Source organism: Maylandia zebra, linkage group LG16 (genome assembly GCF_041146795.1).
Source record: "Maylandia zebra isolate NMK-2024a linkage group LG16, Mzebra_GT3a, whole genome shotgun sequence".
Taxonomy (NCBI): domain Eukaryota; kingdom Metazoa; phylum Chordata; class Actinopteri; order Cichliformes; family Cichlidae; genus Maylandia; species Maylandia zebra.
The window spans coordinates 1,970,787-1,998,777 of NC_135182.1; the positions used below are offsets into that span (position 1 = coordinate 1,970,787).

The 27,991-nt window shown below is 45.6% G+C and overlaps 1 protein-coding gene across 2 annotated transcripts; it reads right to left on the minus strand.

Annotated features, from left to right (window-relative positions):
• Positions 1-74: 74 nt before the first annotated feature.
• On the minus strand, positions 75-27,983 carry si:ch211-67e16.11 (uncharacterized). Of its 2 annotated transcripts, none has more exons than XM_004571559.2 (8): positions 27,069-27,983; positions 26,507-26,779; positions 23,880-24,113; positions 14,885-15,055; positions 5,735-5,866; positions 5,155-5,321; positions 2,057-2,329; positions 75-1,979 (listed from the first exon to the last, which is right to left on the minus strand). In XM_004571559.2, exons 1-8 carry the CDS (start codon positions 27,310-27,312, stop codon positions 1,803-1,805), a joined length of 1,671 nt encoding a protein of 556 aa, XP_004571616.1. In that variant the 5' UTR covers positions 27,313-27,983; the 3' UTR covers positions 75-1,802. The 2 variants fall into 2 exon arrangements, with proteins under 2 accessions (XP_004571616.1, XP_076731015.1); XM_076874900.1 differs by having other exon boundaries at positions 27,066-27,983.
• Between the last annotated feature and the right edge of the window lie 8 nt (positions 27,984-27,991).

The window sequence follows — 27,991 nt, forward strand, 5'->3', positions numbered from 1 at the left end:
GACTTAGGAAAGAAATATTTTTCATGCCAGGCAAATGCTGCCTTACACAAAAAAAGATCGATTCTCAGTCACTCAGAGCAAAGAATACAGTTTATTAATTTTACACAGCAAATACCTAAAGACGAGACACCAGCAATGTATCGGAACTGGGAAGAAACGTGGAATGGTGCATTCCTATCTAGTGCATGAGTGCATGACTGCGTTCAAACACAAAGTGTACAAGAAGAACCTCAAAGATGTGCTCTAGCTGTTAATAGGTGTACATTTAAGAGTTGCCATCTAGCCCCCCTTTGTGGTAAAGGTGGAAGCAATGAATGCATCTTTTTTTCAGCCATTAGGGAGACATTTAGGCCATAGACAGTAAAAAAGATTAATTGGGTCTGAAAAATGAAATGTGATGCCTAAAAACCCAGATGTTGAGATGTTGATCGCTATTGCTGAAAAATAAAAATCTGATTCTACAAAAGTCTACGAGGAAACAGTTTCTGACCTGATATCTCTGAATGCTCTGCTGCTGAGTTCATGGGCTCAGTCATATATAACATCTGCTTTTTCACCCACAGTGATAGCTATCACCTGCTGTCACCTGCTGTCACCTGCTGTCACTGTAAAATGTGGAGCGCTGTCTGGACTACCAGCTTCAAAGGGGGACTGAAGAACATGGACGTCCTGTGACGCTGTAGCCCAGGACTTTTCATGAGGTAATTTTTTTTCCTGACACATTTTCTTGTTATAGAGACAATACTGACATCTATTGTGAAAACAGATACACTTTAAGATGTAAAATAATCATTAGGAATTTTGCCTGAAGTGAGCAGCAACATCTTGACAGTCGGCTAAAATCTTGTACTTGTGTTGTTGTTTTACACTCCTAATGTGTAGTTATCATTTGGAAATGAGCGCCATCAAAGGAATATAATGCTAAAACGGTGTCCTCTCTGAAGAAAAATACCTAAATGATCAAAGTTGCTTTGTTTCAATAAAGACGTATAATTAGATGTTTTATGAACATTAAACATCTGCTGTAGCTCCATGCTGCAGTTGCTGCTGACTTACAGACAATTAAAAGGGTGCTGAATGAATTTCCTTGACCGGAGAAAGACTCACTGTTCAGCATCCTCTATTAATCTAATATCACTTGTCACTGAAACACAAACAATGCATGTATAGAAGCGAACACAGTGATATACAAATATGGTCAAAACAGGTTAACAGGTTTGCTGACTTTACATGAGAATCCTCCTTATAGAGTGAAAGCAAGAAGAAAAGTGCTGCAGAGGAATGAAGGAGACTAAGAGCGATCGATACACTAGCAGAAAGAAGTCCATGGCGAGTGGAAAATGCAAACAGAAGGCAAATGAGAATAAATAAAGGACAGACAAAAATAGAGAGGGATGATTGGATCTAAAACATTTAAGTGCCCAGGAGATACGGCGTACACACCGTCCCACACTCCAACAATGGCCAGAGCATCAGCTGGTCTCTGAGAGCGTCTGTCCTCTTGCTGAACTCACAAACACACACACGCATACAAACAAGCACACACACTGGTAACACAGAGTTCAGGACATCCCGTTGGGATGAGCTGTCATCTTCATGGTTACAGTCCAAGTTCAGAGCTAGGACATAGATGGCACACACACACAGCAGTGTCCACCATGTTCGTTGGTCAATGCACACACACTCACACACACACACACACAGCAACAAAATTGTAGTTTTGGATTGCAAACTTCTGTGTATGTGTGTGTCCATAATTCATCCTCTCTCAAAGTCTCCCAGTGCGTCTCCATGCTCTGCTTTTAGTTTGCCCTTCTGAGTTTCTGGTGCCAAAGTGCAGTCGGCAGATTCTGGCAGCCCTGGTACTCTCGCTGCATCTCGCTATCTGTTAGAGGTGGTGTGGCATTGCACGGGGCACCAGCCAAGGTCACGTTTAAAAGGCCCGCCCATGGCTCCAGAAGGCGAAACATCCCAGCATCCTGACACATCATGAGAGGAGATTAGAAAAGTATTCAGAGGAGTAAACACTGAAACAAAGATTCATCTAAAAGGTCACCTTTCCCAGGTGGTCCAGCAAGCAGGTGGCAGGACTGATTAAGGACCAGCTGCTGTCCTCCCAGCCTGGACTCAACTTGTGGTTCAGGTGGGCATAAGTCTGCCTGGCCGGGTTCTGGATTAGAACCACATTGAGGTGTTTCTGAGAGCCTTGCAGCCGCTTGGATAGGACACCGCTGTAGCTCTGATCCACAAACAGCAGGACACGAGTTGCCCTGCAGCCGGCCAGGTCGGCCAACAGCTCATTGACTGAGTAGCGCTCTTTTAGATCTGCCTGGAAAAAGAAAGGGAGGCAGAGAGAATCAGAAATGGAAGTGTGTGAAGGCACACAGGGACAGATGGATTACAAGGAAACAGATGTGAGACAATCAGGAAAGAAAAGCAGTCAAGTGCCAGCAGTAGGAAAGAAGAAAGGACCACATCAGCATCTACTGTTTACCATGTACCATGTTCACTTTTTGGCTGGCCTCTTGCACCATAGGTTTAACTTTCTCCAGTCCATCAATTCAATTCAATTCAATTCAATTCAATTCAATTCAATTTTATTTATATAGCGCCAAATCACAACAAAAGTCGCCTCAAGGCGCTTCATAGATACAGAGAAAAACCCAACAATCATATGACCCCCTATGAGCACTTTGGCGACAGTGGGAAGGAAAAACTCCCTTTTAACAGGAAGAAACCTCCGGCAGAACCAGGTTCAGGGAGGGGTGGGGCCATCTGCTGTGATTGGTTGGGGTGAGAGAAGGAAGACAGGATAAAGACATGCTGTGGAAGAGAGACAGAGGTTAATAACAGATATGATTCAATGCAGAGAGGTCTGTTAACACATAGTGAGTGAGAAAGGTGACTGGAAAGGGAAAACTCAATGCATCATGGGAATCCCCCGGCAGCCTACGTCTATTGCAGCATCACTAAGGGAGGATTCAGGGTCACCTGGTCCAGCCCTAACTATATGCTTTAGCAAAAAGGAAAGTTTGAAGCCTAATCTTGAAAGTAGAGATACTGTCTGTCTCCTGAATCCAAACTGGAAGCTGGTTCCACAGAAGAGGGGCCTGAAAACTGAAGGCTCTGCCTCCCATTCTACTTTTAAATACTCTAGGAACAACAAGTAGGCCTGCAGAGAGAGAGCGAAGTGCTCTAATAGGGTGATATGGTACTACAAGGTCATTAAGATAAGATGATGAGATGAGATGAGATAGCGTTTATTTGTCAGTTGCAGGTCTTTTGTCCACAACCGAGATGACAGACCTTGCCGACCGTACATACAATACAAACATCACATTGGGGAGACAGGTCAGGCTAGGTAGCGAGGAAAAAAAAACATTGAAATGTGCAACACAAAAGGATAATACAGGAATGCACAGGTATCAACACACCATAACACAATAAACACAGACAGCAACATGGGAAAGAGTTCCAGTGTGTACATCTGATCTGGGACCGCTGCAATCTTTAGACTGCGCCTCCAGCTGACCCGATGTCCACATCAGAGGGGAGGTAAGCGTTGAAGGAGGCGTTGGATCCGGGGTAGGGAGGGTGATGCGTCAGTGAGTGCTTATCAGTATCAGTATATGTATGTGTGTGTGTGTCCATAGTTCAGCTGAGACAGTGTCCTTCACCCTGCCAGGCTAAGTAAACAGTCTTCCAGCCAACCCAGGTGGCCTTGCAGGGAATGGGAAGGAACAGACTCAACACAGTCGTTATGGGGCCTGATTATTTAAGACCTTGTATGTGAGGAGCAGGATTTTGAATTCTGGATTTAACAGGAAGCCAAAACAGGAGAAATCTGCTCTCTCTTTCTAGTCCCTGTCAGGACTCTTGCTGCAGCATTTTGGATCAGCTGAAGGCTTTTCAGTGAGTTTTTAGGACATCCTGATAATAATGAATTACAGTCGTCCAGCCTGGAAGTAATAAATGCATGAACTAGTTTTTCAGCGTCACTCTGAGACAGGATATTTCTAACTTTAGAGATGTTGCACAAATGGAAGAAAGCAGTCTTACATATTTGTTTAATATGTGCATTGAAGGACATATCCTGGTCAAAAATGACTCCAAGGTTCCTCACAGTGTTACTGGAGGCCAAGGTAATGCCATCCAGAGTAAGAATCTGCTTAGATACCATATTTCTAAGCCTCAGTTTTATCTGAATTAAGAAGCAGAAAGTTAGCGGCCATCCAGGTCTTTATGTCTTTAAGACATTCCTGCAGTTTAACTCATTGGTGTGTGTTATCTGGCTTCATGGACAGATAGAGCTGGGTGTCATCTGCATAGCAGTGTAAATGTATGCTATGTCTTCTAATGATGCTGCCTAAGGGAAGCATGTATAATGTAAACAGAATTGGTCCTAGCACTGAACCCTGTGGAACTCCATAATTGACCTCAGTGTGTGAAAAGGACCATCCGGTGTAGTTTCTCTGTTGACACTTGAGTTTGGCTCTAAAAGTAAATCGCTACAAACTCCAATGTTGTCCAGCTTTACAGGATAAATAAACAGCGTGCTCGGGGCTTCCCATGATGCACCCAGTGTTCTCTCGTCCCCTTTTACCTTACAATATTAAGCACCTTGAGGTGGCTTGCTGTGCTTTGCTGCTATATAAATTACATTGAATTGATCCCTGGATTGTGCTGGTGCTGTTGTTGCCTTTTAAAACATTTTTAATATAGTCATTAAAATAGAAAATAGGCCAATTTATCCAGATTGTATTTGATGTCAGTGAGTGACACTTTGGTATTAGACAAGTCTTTTATGTAGCACTAATTAGCTGATTTGTGTGTTTGTACATTATACCCTTAAACTTGGATGTAGCGTACTACCCAAGCTAGCAGGTGTTACCTGATAACTGCCACTCTAGTGTGGTCATTGTAGACAGCAAAAGACTTCAAACCTGTGACGTCACAGTGAATTGTTATAATATATAATATAATCTGTGGCCATGCACATTTGTTTTGTTTTTTTCATGTTTGATTGAGTGCCACTACCAAGTTTTACCTTTATGTTTACTTAATTTATTCTAGTGTAGTTTTCTTTGTGTGTGTGTGTGTGTGTGTGTGTGTGTGTGCACGCGTGTGCGTGTGTGTGGTGGTGTAGCCTCTTACAATGCCATTAAGGTTGGCATCCCACAGTAGCATGGTGCCATCCTTGCACGTTGGTGAGTTCAGGTACAGAACCAACATGTCGGCACAGTGCTGCTTCCTGCAGACGTACGACACGTGGTTACGGATCACCGATTTCTCTGTTGCAGAGTATGCGCCCTCTACATCCTCTGCAAAGGGAGGAGACCGCAGAGAGGGGTCAGGTACAGACACACATTTTAACAAACAGTCGGTGCGTCAACGTCCTATAATATTCGGCTTTTATCATCAGCCTACGTTGCTGAATTTTAGAAAGATTGTTGTTAACAAAACTCAACAGACATGATGTTGAAAGAACAGAATAAACTACAGTGAAAGTATATATATAACTTTATAAAAATTTAAAGGAGGAAGTGTTTGTAATTAAATAATAAAAATTTGTGTGATTATTCAGAATTTATCAGAGCAACATATCAAAACAGTTCTGCAGCCAGTGAACAAGCACCGATTTTTAATTAGTTTCTATACTTGGCAAATAAAGATATCAAATAAATGTAGTGGACATTTTGAAAGTAAAGAGTAAAAACTCCACCAGTGTTCCTACCAGGAAGCTGTCCACTGCTGCCGAAGAAGGTCTTAATGTGATCCTTATGGAAGCCGTTGTTCTGCAGCATTTTGTAGAACCGCTGAAGATTCTGAACATGATGCTGGAACATCACTAGTTGCTGCCAGCCACCTACACACACACACACACACACGTTTCCATCACTGTACTCTGACTTGCATTCAGTTCTTAAAGACTCGAACCGTAGACCAATCATTAATACTAAAACATTATGGGAGCTGCATTTTTGACCAAAAGCTAAATTATTCTCCATCACATAAGGAGGTGTACTAAACAACTATATGGCTATATAGAGCTGACATGTCACCATACTAACTTATTTATTTACTACTAAACTTTACTGACAGCTATGGTTAGCAATAGGGATGGGTACCGGTGTCCGGTGCCATGATGGCACCGGTTCTAACATAAACGGTAGTAACCAGACCGAAAAGCAGCGCACATTTCGGTGCTTTATTTCGGTGCTTTTTTTCCCTGAGCTGTGATACACTTCTAGCCAATCATTTTACGTTTCCGAGGATAGTAGGCGGGCCCAGGTACGTACGTTCTTTTAGAGCAGAGCTACAGATTAAAAATGTCCAAGGCGAAGCGGTCAAAAGTCTGGCTGTACTTCACAGCAAAAGATGCAAACTCAGCAGCAACAAGTGCTTTAAGCTGATACTGTGATACTGTCAAAGGAGGTAACACCTCAAATCCGATGAAACACCTGGCGACGCATAGCGTTTTTTTTAAAAGCCGAGAAATGCGCCGTATTTGATAGCTTGCTGCGAGACCTCACACCGAGCGCATCTACTGCGGGTGTGGTGCCTGTTATCGGACCCGGAGTTAGCAACATCCCCAAAAACACGAAGAGGAGAGTCCTGGCCCCTAGCCCTGCCAGTGTAGCAGAAATGATGAGGATGATGATGCAGCAGCAGCCGTTCTTCTCTGCGTGAGTAGCTTAATGTTGTTCTGTGTAATTTACGTTGAGTAGGCTAACCACGTTATTACATTAATGCATGTAAGGTGAACTAGCAAACACCGTCGTAGTTACATGCAGCTGTCTTCTTGTTTGATGGCAGATACTCCCTTCACCCTGGCCAAAAAGGCTAAAATGACCAAAGAAAAAGAGGGAAACGGCTAAACATGAGAGGTTTTTGGATAAAGTTTGTGTTTTTTCCATTGTTTAAGCACTGCTTCCAGCCAAGAGTGATACCATATATGCCCCATAGCTGCAGAAAAGGCTAACATTGCTATCTTTTTACAAAAAACCAGCTGAACTTGCTAAGTGGGAGAAGTGGACATTATATGGCACCAAGGAAAATTAATGAACGAACAAAACATTTAAGGTCTATAAAACTCTGTATATCTATTGATGCATGCCCGTATAAAAGTACGTATATAAGCTGGAGTATGTATGCTGCGGAGTAAAGGCAGGCATGCATACGGTAGTTGATTAGAATTGGCACCCACACCTTTTGTTCACTTTAGTTCTGTTTGTTTTGACTGTGTGCTTGCATGGTTATTTCTCCTGTAATGCAATACATGTCTATGTTTAAACTGTGACAAAACTATCAATAAAAATTACAGTGTCAAAAAAAAAAACCCCAAAAAAAAAACAGCTGAACATGAGAGGTTTTTGGACCAATTTTGTGTTCTCCATTCTTTAAGCACTGGTTTGAGCACCGTTTGAGCACCGGCACCATTTCAAAAGTACCGATTTGGCACCGGTATCGGATAAAACCTAAACGATACCCATCCCTAGTTAGCAATAAGGAACAGTTTGCATTTTACTGGAAAGAGTTTCATATTGTGAAGTAAAGAGCCTACAGCATTACAGAGAGAATCCCAGTGATCACAGTGTCATCTACGAACACTTGGCAGCAGTGAGAAGGAAGAACTCACGTTTACCAAGAAGAGACTCCTCCCACTAGGTGGGAATTACACCAGATGGGAGGAACTGAATGGGAATACCAAAGATGAATAACAAACTTATCATCAACTAAAACCAACATGGAACTTCAAGCACACATAAGAAATTCATAAACAGAAGGAAAGTAAAACTACCATCATAAGCAGAAGGAGCTTGAACATTAATCCCATTTCATAACCCAGGATGAACCTACACTCAAAAAAATCTGCTGTTGGATGAACACAATTTAATCTTGGCACCTTTTTCCACGTGATTTAACCAAGTACAATAACTCTTTTTGACCATGTCAAACCAACACATTTGGCATTTGATGGTTTAATGCAATCAGATTATGTTGGATCAACGTAGTATACTTACATTGACTTGAAGTGAGTTACTGAAGTATGTAAAGTGAAATTTGTTTTAATTCATTCTACACAAGTTAAAAACTTCAGGAAAACACAATGAAATCTTGTTGTTTAAACAACTACTTTGTTAATCAAGGCAATATGGACTGAAAATGTGACATCATTCTGGGGTAAAACCACACAGGATTGTGGGTACGAGTGGCCAGTGGTACTAGTGCACGCAGGCTTTCACATGAAAACAGTCACACAGCGATAAAAAGAAACACAAAGAAAGGCAAGAAGCTGTTGTTGTCATGGTCCGCGGCCCGGCGTCCGAGGTGCTGATGGGATGCCCATGCCCACGGGCGTGGCTGCTAACTCCACACCTGCATCCCATCCCAGGCGATCACCAGGTGGACTATTTAATCCTGCCCAGCCTGCTGCTCCACGCCAGTCCGTAGTCGTCTCTCAGTGGTAACATACACCTGCGGGAAAGCCCTTATGAAAACTTATTCGTCTGAACTAGCACTAACTCTGCCCTGTGTACTCAGATCACAACTCGGCGTGTTTTGAGCCACCTGCCTGTCCACCTGCCCGTCTGGAATTTGGATCACGATCAGCACTTGCCACCTCGACTTTTCTGGAGCTCTCCCGCGGACCCTCACCCCTCCCTCCGGCTCCCTCGGCCCCGCTATCATCGTAAGACGCATACTCTACCTCCCCTCACATGCTGCCATTTCCCCGCACTCCAATAATCCTTTTCCTTTTTCTGTTGCAGCCTCCCACAGTCCCGCTCTCGGCGTTCCTGCGCAACTCACCTCCCGGTCCTTCGGTTTCTCTGGTTCCACGCGTTTTCCCCTTCTACCCTCCCGGGACACCTTCAGTTATAATAAAGTTTATTTTTTTTCTCATACGGTGTGTGTGTGCTCTGCTTCTGGGTCCAGCTTGTGCGTGGAACTTCGGTTCATGACAGTACGGACTGGCCAGTATGGACCCAGCAGATTCACTCCGCTCCACCATTAATAAACAGGGCGCTATTCTCGGTCGCCACGATCAGCAGCTCCAATCACTCCAAGACCGTTACCAAGAGCTCAGTGACACTCAGGATCAGCTGCAAACCAAGCCGCCCGACCCCGTGCACCGCAGCGTTTCACCTCCGCCGCTGGAGCCCTTCCACGGGGAGTTAGACCTGTGTGGGGGGTTCCTTTTCCAATGCTCCTTGTTCTTCAGCCGCACGCCGCACGCCTTCCCCACGGATGCTGCTAAGATCTCCTACTTTGTGAGGTTGTTACGGGGATGAGCTTTAGCATGGGCTGAGGCTTATTTAACCTCTCACCCCATTAGTGGTTGCGATTACGACGATTTCCTGGAGGAGTTCCAGGCTACGCTCTCCCCTCCAGTCTCGGAGGACGACGCCGCGCAGAAATTGCTGGGGCTCCGTCAGGGGCAGCGCAGTATTGCGGAGTACCTAGTCGAGTTTCGTACCAGAGCGGTCGCCGTGGGTTGGCCCAATTCGGCCCTCCGTGGGGTCTTTTTACGGTCGCTAACCGACCAGATGAAAGACCAACTAGCGTTTCACGAGGAAACTAAATCCTTCGAAGAATTGGCTTCCCTCGCCCGCAGGATCAATAGACGCCTGCGGGAGAGGGATGCCGAGCGGCGGCTTAAGCCTATGGGCTCCGTATTGCGCCCCGGGATCCGTGTTTCTTCGTCCCCACCCACGGCTGCGTGTACGCGTTCTCCATCGCCTCCTCCGCCCGAACCCATGCAAATCGGACGCTCTCGGCTTTCTCCGGAGGAGAGGGAACGCCGATTCCGGGCTGGGGATTGCCTGTACTGTGGGAGGCCCGGTCACCGCATCGCTGTTTGCCCGGTCCGCCCAAACGACCCGGCCCACCGATAAGTCCGGGAATACGGGTGGGCAGCACTTTAAGCACTACTAGACCCCAATTGTTACTGTCCGTTACCATCGTGACTAATAACCAGACTTTTACATGCCTCGCACTGGTGGACTCCAGGGCGGAACAGAACCTCATGGATGAGAAACTGGCTAAGAGGTTAGCGGTATCTCTTACTCCACTCGAACCGCCCATCCCTGCGTCCACATTGATGAAATCAGGTGTTTGCTTATATCACTCACCAAACCGCGCCAGTACAGTTAGTCGCATCAGGAAACCACCAGGAGCAGCTTTCCTTTTTCACTTTCCCCTCTCCTGACACCCCGCTTATCTTAGGTTACCCCTGGTTACAGAGGCATAATCCTCACATTGATTGGGCCGGAAAGAGAATCGCGAGCTGGAGTTTGTTTTGTCTGGCAAACTGCTTGGGGTCAGCCGTTCCCCCCGCCTCAACGGAACGGAGCCCAGTCCCGCCACCAGCACTAGACCTCTCTTCCGTTCCCCCTGAATATCACGATCTACGGCAGGTGTTCAGTAAAGACGAGGCACTCTCACTACCACCTCACCGACCATATGACTGCGCCATTGATCTACTCCCGGGAGCTTCGCTACCCTCTAGCAGACTGTACAACCTGTCTCGCCCCGAAAGAGAAACTATGGAGAATTACATCCAGGAGTCGCTAACAGCAGGAAGAATCAGGCCGTCATCCTCCCCTGTCGCTGCGGGTTTTTTCTTTGTGGGAAAGAAGGACGGGACGCTCCGACCGTGCATCGATTACCGGGGTCTAAACGACATCACCGTCAAGAATAAATATCCCCTCCTACTAATTAATTCTGTTTTTGACTCACTCCAGGAAGCCACAGTCTTCACCAAGCTGGACCTGCGGAACGCCTATCACCTGGTTAGGATACGTGAGGGTGACGAGTGGAAGACCACCTTCAATACCCCACTAGGGCACTTTGAATATCTGGTGATGCCGTTTGGGTTAACTAACGCCTCGGCGGTTTTTCAGGCCCTAGTCAACGACGTGTTACGGGATTTCCTGAACGTGTTTGTTTTTGTGTACCTGGATGATATTCTGTTTTTTTCCAGAACGCCCGAAGAACATCACATCCATGTGAGGAGTGTGCTACAACGGCTGCTCGAAAACAGGTTGTACGTCAAGGCAGAGAAATGTGAGTTCCACGTTTCATCTATTTCCTTCTTGGGCTACATCCTAGCAGGTGGGCAGGTGAAGACCGACCCGGTGAAGGTGAAGGCAGTGTTGGAATGGCTGGTCCCGGAGTCACAGAAGAAGCTCCAAAGCTTCCTGGGTTTTGCGAACTTTTATCGTCGCTTCATTCGGAACTACAGCCAAGTGGCCGCGCCTCTCACCCAGCTCACCTCATCTAAGGTGCCTTTCACCTGGTCCCCGGAGGCCCACGCAGCCTTCGCCAAGTTGAAGCGATTATTCACGTCCACACCCATTCTAACCCATCCAGACTCTTCTAAGCAGTTTATCGTTGAGGTTGACGCGTCTGATGCGGGAGTTGGAGCGGTTCTCTCCCAGCCGTCCGGGCCTCAAAATAAACTCCGGCCGTGCGCCTTCTTCTCGCGCCGACTCACCCCTGCGGAGAAGAATTACGACATCGGCGACAGGGAACTCCTAGCTGTTAAACTCGCCTTAGAGGAATGGCGCCACTGGCTGGAGGGGGCCGAACAGCCCTTCCTTATATGGACAGACCATAAGAATCTACTGTACCTTAGAACCGCCAAGAGGTTGAATCCACGCCAAGCCCGCTGGTCTCTGTTCTTCGCTCGCTTCAACTTCACTCTCTCCTATCGTCCAGGGTCGCGGAACATTAAGCCCGATGCGCTCTCCCGTCAATATTCCTCCGACAGTGAAACGCCCCCCCCTGCCAACATCCTACCCGCCGCCGTGGCTGCTAACTCCACACCTGCATCCCATCCCAGGCGATCACCAGGTGGACTATTTAATCCTGCCCAGCCTGCTGCTCCACGCCAGTCCGTAGTCGTCTCTCAGCAGTAACGTACACCTGTGGGAAAGCCCTTATGAAAACTTATTCATCTGAACTAGCACTAACTCTGCCCTGTGTACTCAGATCACAACTCGGCGTTTTTTGAGCCACCTGCCTGTCCACCTACCCGTCTGGAATTTGGATCACGATCAGCACTCGCCGCCTCGACTTTTCTGGAGCTCCCCCGCGGACCCTCACCCCTCCCTCCGGCTCCCTCAGCCCCGCTATCATCGTAAGACGCATACTCTACCTCCCCTCGTATGCTGCCATTTCCCCGCACCCCAATAATCCTTTTCCTTTTTCTGTTGCAGCCTCCCACAGTCCCGCTCTCGGCGTTCCTGCGCGACTCACCTCCCGGTCCTTCGGTTTCTCTGGTTCCACGCGTTTTCCCCTTCTACCCTCCCGGGACACCTTCAGTTATGATAAAGTTTATTTTTTTTCTCATACCCCGGTGTGTGTGTGCTCTGCTTCTGGGTCCAGCTTGTGCGCGGAACTTCGGTTCATGACAGTTGTATTATTAACTGCAATAGCCGGTCGCATGACAGCCACGGGAAGCCGACGGGATTACGTTGTGGAAGAAAAATTGTTCAAGCCATGTTTCCGAAGTAACAACGAGGCGACGGATGGCCTGGATTGCAGCCATTCAAAGACCAAATATAACATCCCAGAACACTCCAGGTTAGTCTGCTCCAAGCATTTCCACAAAGGTCAGTCTTCTGTTGTAGTTATTACGTAATTTATCATAACACAATTGTTGATGTAGGTTACAAGTAAGTCTTATATTGATTTGAATTGAATTCGTTGCTATGCTGCTTTGTTCACTGTGGCTTTGCGGGCTAATGTTTGTTGTGTTTTGTAGGAAAACCGGCCTACAAAATGTAGGAATGTGATCCAGACTGGGCCCCTCTATCAGCCTGGGTCACACCGAGTTTAAAGCTGCTACCAGATCTGATCAGTTAAGAGAGAGAGCGAGATCAAAACAGCCACGAAACGTCCGCATATATGTGCCCAAGTGTTGTATTGAAGCAATCAAGTGATGAATAACTGTTTCAGTATGTTGTTTTGCAATGGTTTTTGTTGTTGTTGTTGCATTGTTGATTTGTTTTTCACCGAAGCAGCGAATAAAGCACGATGGATTTTTACAATTTTGCCTCTTTCCTGTAAGATTCTATAATAGAATGAAACAATAATGCCAGTTATAAATAAAGACAATAATTGAATGAATTACGAAACACTCATTTTTTTCTGAGATCTGAAAATGTTGTGTAACACTACAACCTGAAACGACAAATAGATGCGTTGGCCTGTAACAACAGCTGTGAGATGGAATAGTCCAAATCACCAAAGTAAACTGGACCTGGGCTTGTTGCAGGGATCTGAAGTTACTAAACATGTTGTGAGTGTATGCACTCACACTTAGGACCATATGATAATAAATATGTGCGTGATGAAAGTTGGGCAGCAGGCTGACGTCCTTACTCCACTCTATGCTCGTGTGGGTCTGACCCTTTCACTCCTTGATTTTTTCCTCATACTCTTTTCGTCACGTCTGTCTTCGTACGGAGCTGCCGTGTTCTCCGTCGTTTTGTACATCACTGTCTTTGGGGCAAATAAAATGCAAGTAGGGATTAAAACCGCAGAATTAATGAATGAAACAGCTTTTATTTGTCACTAGCAGGTTGCCCTGCAGCGAGATGGAAATGATTACCGGTGCTGGAAATGCTTGATGCAGTGTTTTGATTTTGTTGCCACTTGTACCCACAATGCAATGCGTGAAAGTCAGGTGGTCTGTCGATCTCTATTACTGCTTCTCTTGCTTAATGAACCAATATGGGCGTTGATTATTTCATAGAGACAAGCAACCATTTGCACTTACATTCATGGGTAATTAAGAATCACCAATAACTCTAATTACACACTGCAAACCAGCCAGATTGTGGATTTGAACCCAGGCCCTTCTTGCTGTGAGGCAACAGCACTAACCATCACACCACCAAGCTGTCGCTCCAGGCCTAACAAAACTAGGAAAGCTATGATTACCAGGCTTGCTGCAGAATTTTCTGTACGTTTTTGTCCTTGACAGGTTAAACCACAATAAATAGCGAGAGCACACACGTGGTGTGTGTGTACTTGTCTGCCTCTTAAAACTCCAGTGGTTTTCCTGCAGTTTGACATCTCATGTGATCTTGTGAATTTCGTGAGTCCAGGCAACTAACCACTCTTACTAGACTGTATCACATCATCTCAACAAGAACGAATTACGTTGCCGAATTTCATGCAGATGCTACATGATGTAATTATGTTCACCATAGAAACATGAAATTATTTCGTTCAAGCTACAAGTTTGAATCTTGTACATGTAACAATCACCCAACTTCATTTTTTTGATTATACAGATTTTTGGAACAGGACTACAGAACTAACCACATGAAGTAAGACCAAGAGGAATTTGTATAAGGTAAGGAAATAAACAAGACCGGCAAACACTAAGCGATAACAGAGAGCTCCTCACGATGCTATTGTTGTCTGTAAATGTTAGGTAGAAACAAGTGCTTGTATGAATGTGTGAATGGGTGAATGTGACATGCTGTATAGGGCTGTATAACAAGCAGTCCATTTACTAACCATGTGTCCAAGGTCACAGGATAGGGGAAACCTATCCTACCTGTCAAACAGTTACACCCTGGACAGCTGGCCAATAAGCAGGGCTAACACAGAGACATAATTCACACCTGTGGTCAGTTTGGAAATGCCCATGCATGTCTTTGGAGTGTGGGAGGAACCTTAAGTACCCGGAGAGAATATGCAAACTCCTCATAGAAAGGCCATAGACGGGATTTGAACCCGGGACCTTGTCGATGTAATTGGCATGTAACTGTAGCAATATACTAATACTAATTTACTTGCATACTACTAAAATTTGCTGTCAAGGTTTATTTCATGAGACCGTTACATAGACATAAAAACAGCGTACCTGAAATGAGGACAGCATGGTCACAGGTCTGGTAGAGGCGACAGGAGAGGTGAGTGCCCAGAGGCTGCTGATGGCAGCGTCTCGTGTTTTTATTCAGCTCACAGCTTGAGACGGGCAAACTAGGCGAGTTCACGGGCAGCAGCAGAGGACATGCTGCAAAGTCTGTGTGATCTGTCCAGGGAAAAGGAAAGTATCACAGAAAAGACACAGAAAAGGTCCTTGTCCCAGAAGGACGTCGCGTTTTCAGTGGGAGAACCTCACTTGCACTGAAAACACTACGTTCAGATGAACAGAATAAACCTTCTGGGATTTCCTTACCTGGATGACTGAGCAAGCATCAAACACAGATGTTTGTCTTAAAAGACTACTTTAATGAAAGACTTTGGACTGATATATCGCTAGACATGTCAAATTAGTGTTGGTATCCTTCTACACTCACCAACAATACAAAAATACTTAATTGCACATTTGGCATGTGAATGAAACTTTGCACAAACATCTTCAAAGATACAGTGATTATTAGCACATGTTTTTTTTTTAGATTTACTATAAATCCCAGTTATTTGGATTTTCATATAAACTTAGCACAAAATTGTTAATGATCTGGACAGGGCCCACACGATAGGGCAAATTCAAGCTGGTTTTTTGTAAAACCAAGCTGCACCATTATTTGGCGCGAGTCATAGTACCGTCTCCAAATTGGCCAGTTCTAAGTTAATAATTGGGGATGTCAAAGATGGGCCATGAAGAGGGTGTCCCAAAAAGAATACACCACAACAAGACCATTTCCTCACCCCACTAGCACTTGGGAACCAAAGGCCATAGGGATCCTTGTACAGATTTGCAGTCCAGGTTTTCAGGATGATATGGCAGACAGCTCTCTGGACCGTAAAGAACTCACAGGGCTGCCATGATTACAGTTTGACATCATGTGCAGTAGAACCAGAACATGTGGAGAAATGTTACGTTCAGCAACGAGTCAAGATTCTGCCGAAGACATCGCAGGGTCAAAGTGTGGAGAAGATGTGGAGAACATAATGCTGTTTGCTGAACTGATAGGGGAACAGTTTTTGGTAGAGCTTGTGTGATGTATTAGTATAAGGCAGCATCTCCCTCCATGGGAAAACAAGGCTTGTCATCACTGGAGGAAAGCTCGATGCTGAGAGACATTGAGATTCTGCAGCCAGTGGCAATCCTGTGTCTCCAGAGTCTGGGACCAAACTCTGCCCTCCAAGATGACAACGCACCCCCTCAGAGCGGGGTTTATCAGGCACTGCCTCCCGAACTTTGGAGAAAAGAGGATGGAATGCCTTAACTGCAGTGCCGACCTAAACCCCACTGAACACTTGTGGGATCAGCTTGGGTGTGGTGTTCGTGCCAGAGTGACCAACACAACCACAATGTCTGGCTTGCAATGTAAATTGTCATGTACAGCGGTGCCTTGGAGTCACACGTGGAACATCTGAATTTGGTCCTGGACCGCTTGCAGCTTGCTGTCCTCACAATCAATCCAGCAAAGTGTGTCCCGGCCAGAGCTAGAGCCGTACCTTCAGAAGAGCACTATGCCACTATCAAGTGTGGCACTAGACTCCTTAAAGTACTACTTGCTGGGGAGGGAGTTCATCTTGCAGACTGACCATAAAGCATTGCAGTGGCTGAACAGGCTGAAGAACTCAAATGGGGAAATTATTCACTGGTTCAAGCCATGCAGCCATTCCAGTTCAAAGATCAGCACATCCCTGGAAAACACGGCACAGCTTCCAACTATCTCTCTCGCTATCCTAGCATCCTTGAAGTGTGTGTCGAAGCCGCACCTGCAGCTGCACAACTCTGCAGACTTCCAGTGGAATAGAATGAGTCTACAGGCAAGCAATGCAGCAAATGCTATGGCATTTTCCTGAGATTTGCTAATTTCGTATTGAGGTGGCATAACTCCAAAAATGCCAATGTGGAAATCAAGCACTAAATTTTGCGCACTGATGTGAGATAATACTTTAAATATATTATCCATAATTATCCAGGTTAGGACAAGACCACATCATGTGACCCTCATTTGCTGGATTATGTCCACACCTGGGACAGGCAGGATCGGCTTCTGGGAAAACTTTGAAAGCCTCTCTCTTGTATAATGAAGACGATGAAGAATTTTAAACTGAATTAAACCACGGCGAATGCAAAGGGAGGAGGTATGTATACGATTCAAGCAAGATCTCCACTCATCATCAGATAAATCCACCCCAACGTCTTTTTCCCAATTATTTTTAGTTTTTTCCCAAGTAACAGGCCTTAAGCTCTGTATCAGTTTGTATATGACGGAGATTCACCTTTTGCCAAAAGGATCTATTTCCAAAATAGTATCCACTTGATTTTTAGGAGGTAAGTAGGAGAATGAAGGAAACAATGTTTTTGCAAAATTTCGTATTTGCAGATATCTAAACATATATGAGGTTGGTATATTGTAATCTCTCATCAAAGCATCAAAGGTGTTAAAAGTTTCTCCTGAAAATAAATTGTAAAAAAACTTCAAACCTTTATTGTGCCAAATTTGGAATGCTTTATCTGAAATGGATGGCAATAAAAAGGTTAAAAGCAACAATGAAAAAATTACTAACCTGTTGCAAACAGAAGCGCCTTCTGAATTGAAGCCATAATCTAATAGATGTTCCTACAACTGGATTTGTTATTTTCTGTTTTTGATTTAGAGCTACGGATGAGGTTAGGAGGGGAAGTGGATTAGACATCAGTTCCATTTTTACCCAAGCCTCACCCTCGCTGTTCTCATAAACATATTTCCAGTGCAATAATTTGGTGATATTAGCCGCCCAGTAGTGGCAACCCTAGCCCACCAGGCTCTTTTGGTACTTCCAAATATGATTTTTCCATTCTGGGATTTGAATTTTTCCAAATAAATGTTGCTATTAATCTGTCTAAATCTTTGAAACTTGATTTGGTTATGAAAACAGGAATCATTTGGAAAACATAGAGACGTTTTGGTAAGACCGCCATTTTAACTAGATTTATTCTGCCTGCTAATGAGATTGGAAATGTTGCCCATTTTTTAAAAATCTTGTGATGTTTGTTCTAACAAAGTGTCAAAATTATGAATCCGCAACTCCATCATTGTGCGGGTTATATTTATTCCCAAATATTTAAACATTTCTTTTTCTAACTTAAAGGGGAAGGCAGAGAAATCTTGCTCTCTGTTATTAATAGGGAACAGTGGGCTGCAGCAAGGCTTCTGACGAAAACATCGAAATACTCACATGTAACACCGCTGCTTATACAGTTACACTGGCTCCCTGTCGAATTCAGAGTCCACTTTAAGATTCTGGTTCTCACATTTAAGGCTCTTCAAGAACAAGCACCATCATACATCATTGAACTCTTACAGCCCTATGCCCCTAGTAGGTCTCTGAGGTCTTGTGGTCAGGGCCTACTTGTTATTAAGTATACGAGACTGAAAACTAGGGGTGATCGAGCTTTTGCTACTGTGGCCGCCAGACTGTGGAATTCTCTTCCTCAGAACTTAAGATCTGCTGATTCACTGATTACTTTTAAAAAACAGCTAAAAACACATCTTTTTAAAATTGCATTTTGTTAACTTTTGATTGTACTTCGTCTTTTTAATCTGTGTCTATACCTTGTAAAGCACTTTGTGATCCCTTATCTAGAAATGTGCTATATAAATAAAATTTTACTTACTTTACTTACTTACTTTTCCAATTCAACCTGATTGTCCTCCCTAAGAGCGATAGCTAAAGGTTCGATTACTAAGTTGAAAAGATAGGGAGATAAACTACAGCCTTGCCAGCAGCCTCTACTAAGCTGAAAGAAGTCAGAAGTTACATTGTTTGTCCTCACTGCCGCAACCAGAGAGGAATACAGTATTTTAATCCATTTTTGAAACAATGGGCCAAATTCAAATTCATTTAGGACCGCATGTGTCATGATCCTGGGTCCTTTTGACCCAGCGTTTTGTGTTTTCTCTTCGCGATTTTGGTTCTGTTCTCTAATTGGTGTTTACCCTGTTCCCCCTGTGTGTTCCTGTTTTATTGTGAAGGTCTGTGTCTTATGTGAGTGTTTTCAGTTTGCCTCCCTGGTCTCGTCATGTTAATCACTCCCAGCTGTGTCTCCCACCTGTGTGTAATCTCCCTGTGTTCTGAGTGTATTTAAGTTGTATTTTCTGTCTTAGTAATCGCTGGTTCGTCTGTGTTGTTTCCCCTCGGTCTCCCTGCGTCTCCCCGTATGTATTTCTCCGGACCTCCCTGCATCCTCATTCTGGTTTGTCTTATTAGTTTACCCAGTTTAGGTTTCCGGTTTCATGTTTTGTCCCCACCGCTGTTTGTACTTACACCCCTGTAAATAAACACTCACCTGCACCAGAGCTGCCGCCTTTTGGGTCCTTACTACAAATCCACACGGCTTGCCCCGCAAACCGTGACAGAACGAACCAGCCACCATGGACCCAGCGGCAGTCAATCCGTCCGAGGAGCTCCAGGATGACATCGGCTACAATGTGGAGATCCTCCTCGGGCTGTGGCTGGAGAATCCTCCGTACGAGCTTCGCTGCACCGTGGAAGGTCGGCTACAACGTCTCTTTTCCGGCCTGCCATGGCTACTGAATTCACTTCCTCCGACCATACAGGCTTTTCTCCGGCACACACCTCACCTTCTCTCAGCCACTCCTGCCTCGCTGCCCGGCCCGTCGGAGCCGTCTGCGGGGAGGAAACGCAGATCGCGCCGCAAGCGCGCCACCCCACAGCCGGACGTTCGGGCTTCTAAATCGCCGGCTGTGGTGAGTGAGGACTCTTTTTCATTTTCAGACTGCATGACTGTTCATTCAGGGGCTGCGTTTTGTGTGGCGGATGTCAACGCGAGCTGCTTATCGCCTGTGCAGCTACCGGCAGCTCAGTTAGCTCCCCCGCAGCCACTCTCAGCTCGGTTAGCTCCCCCGCAGCCATTCTCAGCTCAGTTAGCTCCCCCGCAGCCATTCTCAGCTCAGTTAGCTCCCCCGCAGCCAGTGCTCCTCTCAGCTCAGTCTCCTGTGCCTCCTTCAGCTCAGTCTCCAGTGTCCCCTTCAGCTCAGTCTCCAGTGTCCCCTTCAGCTCAGTCTCCAGTGTCCCCTTCAGCTCAGTCTCCAGTGTCCCCCTCTGTTCAGTCTCCAGTGTCCCCCTCTGTTCAGTCTCCAGTGTCCCCCTCTGCTCAGTCTCCAGTGTCCCCCTCTGCTCAGTCTCCAGTGTCCCCCTCTGCTCAGTCTCCAGTGTCCCCCTCTGCTCAGTCTCCAGTGTCCCCCTCTGCTCAGTCTCCAGTGTCCCCCTCTGCTCAGTCTCCAGTGTCCCCCTCTGCTCAGTCTCCAGTGCCGCCTGTAGCGCAGGCCCCAGTAGCTCCAGTGCCGCCTGTAGCGCAGGCCCCAGTAGCTCCAGTGCCCCCGCTACCCGTAGCTCTGGCTCCAGCAGTACCGGTTCCACTCATTCACTCCATGCAGGGAGAAAATTTAAGGTCCAGTCAGGGAGTTTCTCGCGCTTTAGCTGCTTCAGGCACCGTTCTGCACTCCAGGGCTTCCCCAGAGGCTAGGTCTCAGTCCCCAGCTGATTCTGGACCCCTGAAGATTAAGCAGCCCTCAGAGAACAACTCCGTGTCAGTGCTGTCTGAGCAGGGCCAGTGCTCAGCACAGCACCCATTGCCTTCATGTCTGCCAGAGGACTCCATGCCTGCTGGCTTTGCGATGGCTTCTGCTGGAGGGTCCAAGGGGCCCGTCCAGCCTTCGTTTCGTGTCTCCGCTGGAGGGTCCGAGGGACCGCTCCGGCCTTCGTCCCGTGTCTCTGCTGGAGGGTCCGAGGGACCGCTCCGGTCTTTGTTTCCTGTTTCCGCTGGAGGGTCCGAGGGACCGCTCCGGCCTTTGTTTCCTGTTTCCGCTGGAGGGTCCGAGGGACCGCTCCGGCCGTTGTCTCCAGTCTCCGCTGGGGGGCCCGAGGAGCCCGTTCAGCCACCTGTCTCAGCTGGAGGGCCCGAGGAGCCCGTCCAGCCACCTGCTGCAGTTTCATCATCATCCTCGCCGGCTGCAGCTTCATCATCATCCTCGCCGGCTGCAGCATCATCATCATCCTCGCCGGCTGCAGCATCATCATCATCCTCGCCGGCTGCAGCATCATCATCATCCTCGCCGGCTGCAGCATCATCATTCAGCCTCGTCTGGTCCAGCCTCAGAGCCTTCAGCCTCGTCTGGTCCAGCTTCATCCGAGTCTTCAGCCTCGTCTGGTCCAGCTTCATCCGAGTCTTCAGCCTCGTCTGGTCCAGCTTCATCCGAGTCTTCATCCTCGCCTGGTCCAGCTTCATCCGAGTCTTCATCCTCGCCTGGTCCAGCTTCATCCGAGTCTTCATCCTCGCCTGGTCCAGCTTCATCCGAGTCTTCATCCTCGCCTGGTCCAGCCTCATCCGAGTCTTCATCCTCGCCTGGTCCAGCCTCATCCGAGTCTTCATCCTCGCCTGGTCCAGCCTCTGCAGCCTCGCCTGATCCGGATCACCATCGCCTGAGTGGCCGCCGTTGCCTTCCGCATGGCCGGCCCCCGGACCGCCATCGCCTGAGTGGCCGCCGTTGCCTTCCGCACGGCCGGCCCCCCGAACTGTGTCCACGTCGCCGCCGTTGCCGTCCGCACGGTCGGCCCCCCGAACTGTGTCCACGTCGCCGCCGTTGCCGTCCGCACGGTCGGCCCCCTGAACTGTTTGGACTCCTGTGCTGTCGGCCCCCTGGCCGGCCCCCTGAACTGTTTTGGACTCCTGTGCTGTCGGCCCCCTGAACTCTTCTGTTTTGGGCTCTGTTTTTTCCTGTGTTCTGGTGTGCTTCGTTTCTTTTGGTTTTGGGCTCGTTTTTTGTTTTTGTCTTTTGGCCTTCTGGTGCTCCGGTTTTGTTTTGCTTCGAGGCTCACCGGTCTGTAGGAGCTGCATTGTGAGGGATCCTTACCCTTAGGAGTAAACTTAATTTCATATACACAAATATTGTGACACCGTTCTTTTTTCGACACTTTATTTATGTTTATTCGATTTTGTTGAAATAAATGAGTTCTATTTGTAGTGCACACATTTAGTTAGCTTTGATACAATCATCTTTATTAAATTCTTTTTCTCTGTTTTACCGGTGCTGGCAGGGGTTTATGTCGCTGCTCAGGGCTGCTGGCGTCATGAAGGGCAAAAGATATGCTCTGTTGAGCACTGTTATACACAGGAAGTGCTGACTGGGTGATAGTAAGTGTAGTTCTATCATGAGGAAGAACAATTATCTTAAATGTTGCATAATTGCTTTTACTTATAAGTTGCTTATTTGCTGAGTATCATTAATTTGAAGTAAGTATTAAACTAAATGCTGCTTTTGGGGGCTTTTGTTGATGTTAAATTTGTTGGTATTTGTGTTCCCCTTATGCATCAACCTGGTCTGATCAGCCAGTATTTAAGTCCTTTGTGTTTCTTGTGTGTTAGTTCAGTTTTATTTTGTTGAGCAATTAGTCTGGAGTTATGTTGTTGTTGAGCAATTAGTCTGGAGTTATGTTGAATTGTTATTTTGTCTTGAGTTTAGTTCTGTTCCTTTGGCCTTGTTTAGTATGTATATTGTTGATTCATTTTGTCTATTTTTCTGGGGTAAGTAAAAACCACCATTTTTTAGAATACCCACTTTGTGCTCCTGCCTAACCACCTCACGAGGTTCAATGACATGGCGAAGGAGAATATGCAGAGCTGGAGGATGCTAAGGATAGGGTGGGATGGAAGCAGATGATCCTCTGTGTGGTAACTCATAAAGAGGACAGCCAGAAGAAGAAGTAGCTGTAGTCACTTAACCATATTTTTTTTCAATGTTTTGTTTAAATGTGGGCGATCGTCTAATCCGGTCGTTAAGTGATGACGTGACGAATCCTACTTCCGGGCCTAAAGTAGTCTGTGTTTAATATGGCTTTTGTGTTGTGAACATGTTTAATGTTTTGTATTTTCTTCTATTTTATCTCAAAAAGCTCCTAAAACAGTCAGTGATCACTGCTGACCTCCCTCGGCTTTTATTACCGCTAATCATTTATTTAAGCTCAGTTTTTAAAACCTTAGGATGTAGCTACAGCCCAGCCCATGCAGCAGTATATGAATGACTAACCTCGTATTGTGGATGGATTATCTCAGTTGTTCTCCTGGCTGAAGTTTGGTCCTTTTACAGCATCCTGCCATGCAATTACATTTGTTCCTGACCACCGAGAACACTCACGTTAACTTTTATCGAGTGGAAAAAAGTTAGCTTGTTTATGTTATGCTAACATAGCTGTGTCGCTAGCGGTCACGTAGCACATCATTATATACCAGCTAGCCCAACTTCAGTAACCCTACAAACGTCACTGCTGTTTAGTTTTCTGTCTTCATTTATGCTGGAAGTGATAACAGAGCTGTACGTTTGAATTTGTTTCCAAAACCCCGCAGTCAGGACATGCTATATTGTATTTAGATAGAAGCTAGCGAGCTAACTCCCTGCTAACTTCTAACTCCGTTAAATGTCATAAATTCCATTTTCATGGATGCCTGGATGTTAAACTCAATTGTTACACCTGGTAGAGCAGAACGCTGATCATTTTATTAAAGATGAAAGACTTTAGACAGTTTTTCAACTCTCAGTAATGCCACAGTGATCGTTTGATTTATGGACCTGCAGCGGAGTTTAGGCCCAGACACGGCTAGTGACGTCAGACTTAACGACCGGATTGGCTGCAGGAGTGTGCAAAACACAGTAGACTCCCATTTAAGACACTTGTGTATTTATGTCAGTTGTTGTGCTTTCTGTGGTTATTATGTATTTCAGTTCAGCACAGAATCATTACATATACTCCGAATACTCCAAATACTCTGAATACAGTGCTGTTAATTAGTTGTCTGTAAAAAAAAAAAGGGAAAAGTATGCCCTCTAAGTGGTTAGTGTAGGCTGGTTGCAAGGACTGAGCTGGGCTTTTTTCAGACCTGCTGTACCTACCAACACATCTGAGTCTTTGTGTTCGGTTACTGTCTCTGACTCCAACGACCAGTGGGAGGAAGTGGACCTCACAGAGCCCTCCAATGGCATGCTCGAGCAGACGGTTACCACCGCTGGTGCTAATGGTGCCAACTGTCATGTGACCATTACCAATCACCCTTTCTGTCCCGGTGTGACGATGCTTCAGCTGGTTCTCACAGCGACCCTTTAAAGCTAGCGTCAAACATTCATCACCTGAAGACACAAAGGCAGACGACAGCAGGAGAAGGTTTAGGGTCAGTTTCCTGTAGTGGGTAGATGAGTGAAAGGGAAATTTGAGCACTGTGAAAGTAAAAATAAATGATAAAGTTTGTTAGCCCGGCCTCCTTTTCTTAGCTTTATAAGTAGAGTAAGGTTCTGCAAATGTTTAATACAGCCCTTAATCTTTAATGCACACCAAACCACTAACTGGGAGAGACATGAATTACCTTGGACCCTATTGGTTTAGAGATCTTTATGGAACCGGTAAAAAAGTGAACTATATATAGCTTTTCTTCCACATCTGTTTATCTTCTCTACTTCCTTTTTTGTCTTCTACTTTTACCATTTTCTTTTCTTTTTGTCATTTCTCTCTTTTCTCCTTTCTGCCCTGATTTGGTTAAATTAGGTCAAAAGAAAGTTTCTCTCTAAAGAAAATGCTCATGTAAATCTACCTATGGGACCCAGCAGGGGGCACAGTGCTGCGTATGCATGCATGAATAGCTCAGCATTTGGCCTTAACCCCTCTCACAGTGGGAGGTCATAAACCTGCACTTGATCATACTCTGCTTTTATCAGAGATGCAGGAACACATACATCACAGAAAGCTTTTATTTGCCATCCCTTTGGAGCAGTAGTGCAGCAATAACGCACTTTTAAAAAACTCTCCTACTCTGCCTTTTGACCTGCTGTTCATTAAAGCTGTTGTTGCCACTGAAAGTGGAGCTTTTCAGATGCATGGAAACTAATTCTTAAGTTCGCCTCACATTGGTCTGTCTCCTTGTGAATGATAAGGCCAGGTATTAAACTTACCTGCAACCTGTACCTGCAGAAGAGGCACAAAAAAAAGAATTTTGCACACTTCTCAAGATGAACGGCGAAGTGATGGAGCTATAAGTCAAATGTCATTATGGCAGAAGAATAACACAAATAAGAGGTTTTGGGGGAAAAACCCTTCAGTCCCCCCCCCCCTTTCCCAGCTATGTTTCTTAGTTGCAGCCTGCATGCTGGGCTGCATGGTACAGGTGAACCACATGTTCAAAGAAGCCTTTTTAGGGGAGTTTGTCAATCATTGATTGATTTGTCCTTTTCAGGCCTGTGAAAAACCTGAGGAAAACTGAGGCATGAGGAAACACAGCTGAAACTAATCAAAGCAACAAGACAAGGAAGTAAAACTCAATACAAGATCAAACCACTATCAAATAAAGCAGACCCTGCATTTACTGATTATTGACTTGACATACACTATATTGCTAACAGCATTCACCCACCCATCCAAATCACTAAATTCAGGTGTTTCAATCACTGCCAATGCATTGGTTTGGTGGTTGCCAGAAAACTGTGAGCCCGGACCTCTTATCCAACATCAGTGTCTCATAAAAACAAAAATACTTCTAAGCCTTATGCAAAGCTTTCCCTGAAGAGTTGAAGGTGTGCTGACAACATATTAATCCTATGGATTAAAAATGTTATCTTACTCATGTACATGTGAACAAGTGAATGCTTTTGGCAATGTAGTGTAGGAGGAGGAACAAGAGCTCATAGAAAACAAACTGGAATCAAGATTCAAAACCGAATGGGAACCAACACCAGACAGTAAAACAATCAACATCTGCAACTAAGAAACCATAGACATAGACTGGTACCAGTACCATACTTACAGAGATGTGTGGTTGGACTTCCATGAGTCAAAACTAAAAAGCAGTGCATGCATACATGCATGTGGCGCAGTAACATAGCAACTGGGACAGCTCGTGGTCCACACATCGTACAGGTCAGTAGCTGCACACAGGTTTCTGGTTTGTGGGGTGGGAGAGTTTTTAATAATGAGGCGCTCCACTGGATAAATCTTTTGCTGTACCTGAGTCCTAATCCTCACAATCCTTTGCACAGTGCACAGCGATTTCTATCAGAAGAGTTTTCCCTTAAATCAAATGCATCTTTGTACATAAATTAAAGCACATTGTTAGTCGATCATCTGACAACTGCAGCATTACAGTAACTCGCCTCACCCAGTGAATCTGTCCCAAACATCTTATTTTGTGATCCAGGGAAACTCCTTTACTCCTCCCTGTTCTGTGACTGCAGCAACATTTCCTACATCCACCACTTCTCCCAGCTGACCTGTACCAAAGTTAAAATTAATCCTAACAAATAAAACTTATAGAATTTGATTTCTTTTTGCATCCAGAGGAGTTACCTCCTGCTGGCAAACAGATCCACGTAATCTTGACTTCCAAGGCTGGGCTATGTTTTCTATAAACTGTGTGATTTATCCACAACACGAGTTTTGTCATCAAATCATCTAGCAGTGACATTTTTTTTAAATTGGCACTCTGTGAGCTCTTAAAGTTCATGGACTGGATAACTGTCGGTGTCTTGAGACTCACCCAGGTAAATGCCATCTAGGTGGGAGCATCTTTTCTTTGTCACATTCACATCCACATAGAAGAGGACCACTGGGTGTCCAAAGTTCTCCCCAGGGCTTGGATCTAGCACTAACACAGCATCGTGGGCCATGGAGCGAGGGAGAGACTGCTGGTGTCTGTGGGGACCCTGCATCCCGTTCAGCACCTGGCTGCCGCTGAAGCGTCTCCGTAGCTTGGAGCTCAACATCCCGACGGAGGAGTCTGGTAGGATGGCCAAAACTTTGTCAGAGTGACCTACCGGGATGCGAAACAGGAAAACGGATTTTACAATGCAGCTATTTCATGCATACTTAATAATATGTAATAGCTTAGTAAGATACCTCTGTAAGCATCTGGTCAAATCTTTGTTAACTTGTGAGTAAAATTAGGTATGTTCTGAAAAATTGTTTGAAAGCACATTCTCCTGATGGTCATGGATGTTTAAAGACATCTTAGGAATAAATATGTGTACATCCACCAGACCTGTGTGCTCAGAGGAAGCACACTGAACACTGTGAATAACAGAATAAGAGAGTACTGCTACCTGCGACACTGTGAGGCTCCGCCACGTACACAGCCACCGAGGACAGCGGCAGGTGGGCGTGCTGCCTGCATTCAGCCTCAGAGAGGGAGGACAGGCGACGGCAGCGCTCCAGCTGGTTCCACTGCAGTGACTGGAGGGCTGAGCGGACCCAGCGCTCCAGCCTGCTCAGGGTTACGCTGGCTGCTGGGACCACAACTGTAGTGTGCAAAATGAGGACGAGGAGGAAAGCTCTGAGAGAAACCATTGTTACACTGCAGTTTTTTCAAGTGTTTACCTTCCTCCTGTTTTTTTGTGTGTAAATCTCTTTTTCTTGGTTTTCCAAACCTGTTAGTCTTTGTTCTCTTCTATCCACATATCTTTCCTCTGACCACTTTATGTTATTGAACTTTTCTGTTCCTCTATGCAAGATCAGAACCTCTGTTTAAAATCTCAGCTACAGGTTTTTTAAACAAACCAAATTCTGTATATCTTCAGTTGTGCCTTTTTCTTCTTACTTTATTTAAACTAAGACACAAATATTACTCTACAGCATCGTATCCATTAACAGGTGAACTGACTTCCTTTCATTCTGCTTTTCTTTGCATCTGAGGGGATAAAGTGGACATCAACATCTTCTGACTGATCTTCCAATCAAACACCTTCTTCACTTTTTTAATCCTATTTTCTTCTTGATATCAGCAGGAAAAAATCCCAAAATATCCAAAAGTCTCCAAAGTCTTGTTCTTTCTTGGGTCTTTTTCTTCTTTATTCATCTCTGGTCCAGATTAGTCTCAGGTTCAGAAATAGTTTAGTAGGTGAGAGATCATCATCAGTTCTTAGTTCTCATTTCTCCTTCCTGTCCCGTCTGCCTGCACATTGTTCACAGAAGCATTCCTGCTGCTGCTAAACTCACTGCTTGGCTTCGCAGCTTCAGTCAGCTTGTG

Coding starts and splice junctions, on each gene's coding strand:
- si:ch211-67e16.11 (XM_076874900.1), bottom strand. CDS start 27,312: ATGGTTTCTCTCAGAGCTTTCCTCCTCGTCCTCATTTTGCACACTACA. Junction 5,867..14,884: donor CCATGCTGTCCTCATTTCAG/GTACGCTGTTTT, acceptor GTGTGTGTGTAG/GTGGCTGGCAGCAACTAGTG. Junction 1,980..2,056: donor TGCTGGACCACCTGGGAAAG/GTGACCTTTTAG, acceptor ATGATGTGTCAG/GATGCTGGGATGTTTCGCCT.